This window comes from Durotheca rogersii (assembly GCF_024521655.1).
Source record: "Durotheca rogersii strain YMJ 92031201 chromosome Unknown GGS23scaffold_30, whole genome shotgun sequence".
Taxonomy (NCBI): domain Eukaryota; kingdom Fungi; phylum Ascomycota; class Sordariomycetes; order Xylariales; family Xylariaceae; genus Durotheca; species Durotheca rogersii.
Window position 1 is genome coordinate 456,873 of NW_026251261.1, and position 7,695 is coordinate 464,567.

The following is a 7,695-nucleotide window of genomic DNA, read 5'->3' on the forward strand; positions in this document are numbered from 1 at the left end:
ATTATATCTAGATGGTAACTATGTCGGGAAATGGTAATAATATTAGCCTAGAGTTTAACTTACTCTTATCACGAGGTAGATACTATGTCCAGTTATAGAAAGGGTTGCTGACATAGTATTAATAGACCCCCCCCTCCCTGTATGGATGTTAAGAGGTGGCCTGCGGGGGGTTCCGTGGTCGTGTGATACATGGTATGTCAAGCAGCCTAATATTAGTCTGTAGTGCGTCACGTGAGTACGCGAGTCGGTTCCTTTACCACCGCGACGCGTTATAAAAAATGATCATAAGCACCAGTCAAAATTAACTACGCCCGCCTGTCATTGCGCAATATATGGCGGTTCTCGCTACCGATGCATACTAAAATCCACATTAGTTGCCTAAGCATTCGTCGATTTCCCATGTCGCACATCGAACCGGTTGTTCCCGAGACGGTCGAGTCCAAGGACGACGACCGCCAGCAAAATACTCTGAAGTATCATCTTCTAGGACCATCTCTAACCAAGGCTGGCCAAGATTCGGTCGACCAAGTCAAGGTATCTCTGGCCCTACAGCCTGGTTCTCTTGTCATTTATTCCAAGGGCTTATCCTGATCGACCCCTGCCGCGTAGGTTTCCGAAATCATCTATAACGCCTCGAAAGGCTCGAAGTACTTCAACCGCGAAGAGGTTAGAGATAAGGTCTTGACGCAAAAGATTGAGCAGATACTGCAAAAGAAGCGCCACCTTGAGGTGCTTGATCTGACGCGCGAGCTGCGAGCTGCCGATCAATTCATCGCCCAGCTCGACGCCTCTCGTGATCTGACCCAGTACCTAGTCCATGTCGACTGCGACGCATTCTATGCAGCTGTTGAGCAACTCGACCGCCCTGAGCTCGAAGACCTTCCCTTTGCTGTTGGTGATGGCGTGCTGACTACCTGCAACTATGTCGCTCGTACGTTCGGCTGCCGGAGCGGTATGGCCGCGTTCGTGGCGAAGAGGCTTTGCCCTAATCTGCTCCTGATTCCCCCCAACTTCGACAAATACGCAGCCAAGGCTCGGGAGGTCCGGAAGGTCTTCGTCCGTTACGATCCGAGGTTTGAGAGTGCTAGCATCGATGAGGCCTATCTCAACATCACTGAATACTGCACTGAACGCGACATCGCCCCTGAGCGTGCCGTGCAACAGATGCGGGACGAGATCTATAGCGAGACCAAAATCACCGTGTCCGCCGGGATTGCGGCGAATACCAGGCTTGCCAAGATTTGCTCTAACATAAACAAGCCAAATGGGCAATTCGCCTTAGCCAATGACCGTAATGCGATCATGGCTTTTATGCGGAAATTGCCGACTAGGAAGGTCAACGGAGTTGGTCGGGTGCTAGAGCGCGAGCTCCAAGAAATAGGCATCAATACTTGTGGCGATATCAACACCCACCGTCATTTGCTGGTATGTTGGAGAGCTGGCGCAGAGGGGGTTGTGAAATCTGCTATTAAGATCCTCTCTACTTTCCCATCCCCCTCGCCCATTCTTTTCTAGCATGGCTACTGACACATGACAGTAAGTTGCAACATATCGCTTCCTTCTCCCGGTATATCATTGTTCATCCCTTTCTCTCTTGATATATGCCCCCCAGGGAACGCGAGATGTTAGATACGGGACGGTTAGGCGCCTATCTCTCTTTTCTTCCCCCTAACAAGATGAATAGGCGGCCACTTTTTGGCGACAAGACCTACGAATTCTTAGTCACGTCCTATCTAGGTCTAGGGAGAACTGAGGTACAACCGGTGGAGGAATATGAACGGAAGAGTGTCGGGACTGAGAACACATTTCAAGAGACGGCCGATCCAACTCATCTAAGAGAAAAACTACGGCTGGCAGCCGAAGAGTTGGAGAAGGACTTACGCAGGGCGGAATGCAAGGGCCGGACTCTCGTTTTGAAGGTGAAACTTGATACGTTCGAAGTCCTAACGAGGCAGGTTGTCATGCCGCGAGCCATATATGCAGCGGAAGACCTGTATAGCTGTTCATTGCCTATCCTCGCCAAATTGGAACAGGACATACCCGGCATGAAGCTCCGGTTGATGGGTCTCCGATGCACCCACCTAGTCAGCACCAAGAAGCCTGACCCTCGTGCCTTTTTCGGCCCTAGACCTGTGAGGGCGGCGTCTGGCGATAAAATGCCAGACAACCTGTTAACAGGCCCAATCACCCCGGGTCACACTATTCAAGCACGAACACCAGAACGCGTCCTTGTCGATGATGGCCAAGATGACGCTTCCAGTCCCAAGGTTGAGCGGTTACAGACAACAGAAAGGGATGATACCCCTAACACCTTTAAAGAAACGTCAGTGCAACAGCCAGCGGAGTGGTGGGACTGTCCTATCTGCTGCCTGCCCCAGCTAACTGACGAGCGCCTCTTTAACAATCACATCGACACATGCCTCTCAAGACAGACAATCCGCGATGCCATCCAACGAGACTATGCGTATAACCCAGCCTCTCCTAGTCGTGCTGAACCACCTCCTAAGCGGTTGAAGAATGGAGAGAGAAGAAAGGGCCGAACGGGCAGGCCGAATGACCCTAAACAGAAAAAGCTAGCCTTCACTTAAACTTGTGGAGGGGGGGTGTTTATTGGCGCACTTTCGTCGCTCTCATCTACGAGACCATACCTCCGTATGAGCAGTGCATACTCGCATTCACATACACCCAGCGAAGCCGGTCAGTACTGTACCGTGACGACGGAGAAAGGAGGGTTAGCATTCCATCGTGGATACGACACAGCAGCACGGTTCCGTAATAAGCGTATTCGGAGGGGCGCTTATATATACCTTCCAACGACCCGGAGAAGCCGAAAACGGATGTTACATCCGCGTGGGTTGCCCTCAATGTCCCGCAGCTACACCGGCCAACTCTACGCTCTCTTACCCGTAGACACTCTAGCGCGTATGTAGCTCCAGTTACGTTGGGCCCGACGTTTATTCACAGTGGCTGTACAAAGCGATGGTATGATAGTATCGACAATTGGTGTACGCCGAGCCCTTCCCAGGGCCAGCGAGACGAGGGCCGAGAGGAGTCCACTCCAGCGTGGAGGTCTCGAGATCAACTAGTCCGAACGGTGACCGATTCGCCCCATTCGACATTAAAGGCACGGAGAGAAGCCAAGGGAGATTAACGAGTGCTTAGTCGCTCACTCCACTTGAGATTGGACCCGTCACATAGCCCCTAGAGCTTAAAGCAGTAGAGAGAGAGCAAGACGGAGGGTCCGTACCGATCCCCGAAGGCGGAAGAGTGGAGTGGGATTTCTCTTTTGACTGTCGATATTTCTATCTTCTTTCTCGCTGTCGGCAATACGACATGGCGGGGCCGTTTCGTAGTACACCTGGGGTAAATTTTACTTGACTACGACGTCCGAAATAAACTGATTTCCATTCTACCTTCCGCTCCCTCAAGCGTGCAGACGGGGGGGGGGAGGGACTAAGAACCCTACTTGCGCCGTGATTTACAAGTACAGAAGGTAGTGGTTCATCTAGAGACTGTAGATGGGGCCGGCTTCCTTGTCGCGCGTGCCTACATATATGACCTATGCAGATACTAGGAAGTAAGAGGAAGGGTGGTGGCGGTGTATAGTGACTATCGACATCGCCGCTACTCCGTGGGTGTACTAGTAATAGAATGCTGGACACATGCGAACGGACGCATTTTCCTTCGTTTAGTGCACGATAAGAAAATATAGTTAGGACCCAACTAGGTAAACGAGACTTCGGTGACATTCAACAAGGTCATAGGACACTTACACCATAGGAGGAAGCCTGGGATGAAAATATCGCGGCCACTATCCTCCTAGAGCTCATCGCGTTCCTGTGCGCCGTTAGCGGTGCCAGTTGCAGCACCAGCACCCTCGGTGGTCTCCTCAACTCTGTTCACCTTCGACTGCTTTTCCACCTCGGCGGAGGAGGCTTCCTCTGTCGCGTCGCTGGCGGGCGTACCCGTGGCGTCTGTAGCCTTCGTGACAATCGACTCGGGTTGAGGGACGCCTTTAATGCCCACGAGTTCCGTCTCGAATACTAGAGAGAGATCGATATTAGGCTTCCCTTCGGCCCGAGCTGGTAAAAGTACCCGCAAGCTAGCTAGCTACGTACCGAGCGTAGATCCAGCTGGTATGGGGCCCATGCCTCGATTCCCGTATCCCAGCTCTGGGGGGACGGTCAAGGTTCTAGTGGGTGGTCAGTTTTTGCTTCTACCTCGGGGTTCGGATATAGTAGGACAGCGTATCACTGTCGGGGCGGGAGACGGAGGGGAAGGGGGCGGTTGATGCTTCTCTTACCTCTTCTCGCCAATGCACATATCCAAAAGCCCTTGATCCCATCTACACTGGTGTTAGGGGCGCGTTGAAACCGGGGAGGAGAGAGAAGGGGACGATTCAGTGACGGACCCCTGAATGACCTGACCGCCCCCGAGTCTAAAGCTGAAGGGAGTGCCGCGGTCATAGCTAGCATCGAATTTATTTCCGTTGGAAGCAAGAGTACCCCGGTAATGTACCTGGATGGTGTCGCCCTTTTGGGTCTTTCGATCGCACTCCACCGGTAGAGTCACGTCGATCTTGAGATCAGAAGGGCTCGAAGCCAGAGCGCCAAATGCAACGGAGGCTGCGAGGGAAAACGAGAGGATAAAAGACCGCATGGTTCTTGAGTGCGAGTTAACGAATTAACGCCTAGATAAGTGTAATGAATGTAGCCTATCGATTAGCAACCATAACGGGAGACGTGTCTATAAGAGAGACTTGTAACGTCTACCTACCTGAAGTATGGGTATGATATTATATATGTGGATGTGGATGTATATATATATACTCAGTATCTCTTGTATATATAGTAGAGGGATAGATGAAGTTGTGACAAGGAGCCGAATATTAGACAGCTTGTTGGCCAGCTGGCTGGTAGCGAATTTAGGTATATAATGAAATTAGTATATTTTAGTTAATCTTAATATTCTTTCTTGGATGACCTTTTAGGAAAAGCTTTCAATATAGTTAAAAAGAAACTAAAATCGCTACTATAAATTAAATATATATATATATATTAATTTTTTTAAATTATTATACTTATATGATAGATTTTATTATATTTTATTATATATATTGTATATAATAGAAATATTATTTCGAAGTTTAAAGAAAAATGAAAACTAAAACTAAACATATTAGTTAATTATTTAACTAATTATTTTTATGAAAATATTATATAAAAAGCTATCTAGCTTTTTATATTTAATTAGTTATTTGTTTACTTAACTAAGCTTATAGCTTGCTTATTCCATATAGCTTATAGCTTTTTATTATTATAGTAGTACGGTAAGACATACCCTCTTAATGCATTACGTAACACGCTACGATAGGCCTTATGCCTATATAGAGTAACCATAGCTCCCGTAAGTACGAGATATACCATACTTATTACCTAGTTAATTACCTAGCCAGATTACTATCTTTATTATTTTTACCTTAATTAAAGATTCGTTTTTATTATTAGATTCGTCGTTCTCCGATTAGTATATTTATCTTAGTTATAGGCGCTTAAGTTACTTCGTCGTACCGCTATAGCCGAATAAGTAACTTTTGCGTTTTATTTCTTTTCTCTCCTTATCTCTTATACCTTCGGACTAGCGACTATTATATCTCTACGACAAAGGGGCATAGCTAAGATATAATAATTATATTAGATTCCTTATCTCTTAATTAGTATAGCGATATTAATTTCATCTATCTTAGGTTATCGTACGTATTATAGTCTTCGATAGAGTATACTTTCGAGTAAACCTATCCGGGTCTCTAACATCGCGTACGCTCTATACCTCCTCATTATATATAGATTTTCTTTTAAAAAAACATAGGTATACTATAAGTATTATAGTGGTACGGTAAGACATACCCTCTTAATACATTACGTAATACGCTACGATAGGCCTTATGCCTATATAAAGTAACCATAGCTCCCGTAAGTACGGGACATACCATGCTTATTATCTAGTTTATTACTTAGCTAGATTATTATCTTTATTATTTTTACTTTAATTAAAGATTCGTTTTTACCATTAAATTCGTCGTTCTTCGATTAGTATATCTATTTTAATTATAAGCGCTTAAGTTACTTCGTCGTACCGCTATAGCCGAATAAGTAACTTTTACGTTTTACCCCTTTTCTTTCCTTACTTCTTATACCTCCGGGCTAGCGACTACTATATCTCTACGACCAAGGGGCATAGTTAAGATACGATAACTACATTAAATTCCTTGCCTCTCGATTAATATAGCGATATTAGTTTTATCCGTTATAGACTATCGTACGTACTATAGTCTTCGATAGAATATACTTTCGAGTAAACCTATCCGGGTTTTTAGTATCGCGTACGCTTTATACCTTTTTAGTAGCGATTACCCTATAACTTTTTCGATCCCTTAACCTTTAGTCTACGGAGTTTTTATTACGCTACTAGGATTTAAAGGATACCGATCGCCGTCGGCGCCGTTATTTAACCCGCGAAGTAGTCCGCGTTTTACGTTAAATAAAGTATCCCGTCTTATAATTATTTATTTACTATAGGGAGGTACGTATAAGCCCGGGAACTTTTATAACGATACTACTATTACTAGGATAATACCTAGCCCTTAATACTTATAACGTTAATAAGCTATCGATACTACGATATAATACGACGATTAAATCGCGTTTATACCGATTAAGACATTCCTCGTATGGTTATTTATTTATTATACGAAAGAACCCGTAAAACCCGGAGAACTTTCGTCGTAATACTACCGCTACTAGGGATAATACTTAGCCTTCGATATTAACCGCTTCTTTAAACCGCTAATAATATAGTATATTTCGTACGAGTAAATAAAGCTTATAGCGATTAAGGTAGCCCCCTTATAATTATTTATTTACTATATAAACTAAACGTACGAACGCCTTAATATAAATTACGATAACTTATACGACCCGCTACTTCTTTATTAATACTAAGGGCGGATAAAGGCTAATAGTAATTATACTTTAACCGATCTTACGATAGCTTCTTTTTTTCTTCTAAACTTATTAATCGATATAAACTAAATATATAAATATTAATAACTTATTATACTAAAGGTATTTTAAGATATTTAGGCGTAACGATTCGACGATATAATATACGATATAATATAGATATTTATATTAATAATATAGATAGGATTAATAAATTAATAGCTATTAATAACTAATAGTTTTAAAGAGAACTAGGAATTAATATTAATAAGACTACGTAGATATAAAGGATTAGGGAAACGGAACTAGAATCGAGCTAATAAGTATACCTATATATAGGCTAGCCTTATATTACTAATTAATAATTAATATAACGAGAAGTATTAACATAGGCGTAAAACGGCGCCTAGCGGTAATACCGCTAATATTATTAAATAGCTCCCGTTAGATCGAAACCGGCTTATGGTTATAACCGGTATCGTATCTAGCGCGATTCTTTACTCGGGATCTATCCTTTATACGTATTATCTTAACGAAGGTTATACGTTAAAAGTTCTAGGCCTTAATAAGAGGGATTATCGTCGATTTATTTATAATAATTAAACTATTAATCTAAGGAATACGTATCGTACTTTAGTTAGGCGTTAGCTAACTAGAGAAGCTCGTATAATATCCGGACCTTATCGATCGGGAT

The 7,695-nt window shown here is 44.0% G+C and overlaps 2 protein-coding genes across 2 annotated transcripts; one reads left to right on the forward strand and one right to left on the reverse strand.

Moving 5' to 3' along the window:
• Window positions 1-399: 399 nt before the first annotated feature.
• On the forward strand, window positions 400-2,588 carry GGS23DRAFT_600224 (DNA/RNA polymerase; the record flags this gene model as incomplete). Its single annotated transcript, XM_051519034.1, has 3 exons — window positions 400-534; window positions 610-1,425; window positions 1,677-2,588. The coding sequence occupies 3 exons, from the start codon at window positions 400-402 to the stop codon at window positions 2,586-2,588; spliced, it is 1,863 nt and encodes a 620-aa protein (XP_051368410.1).
• A 1,231-nt stretch (window positions 2,589-3,819) lies between these two features.
• Window positions 3,820-4,659, reverse strand: GGS23DRAFT_600225 (uncharacterized protein; the record flags this gene model as incomplete). Its single annotated transcript, XM_051519035.1, has 4 exons — window positions 3,820-4,043; window positions 4,119-4,192; window positions 4,304-4,345; window positions 4,412-4,659. 4 exons carry the CDS (start codon window positions 4,657-4,659, stop codon window positions 3,820-3,822), a joined length of 588 nt encoding a protein of 195 aa, XP_051368411.1.
• Window positions 4,660-7,695: the final 3,036 nt, after the last annotated feature.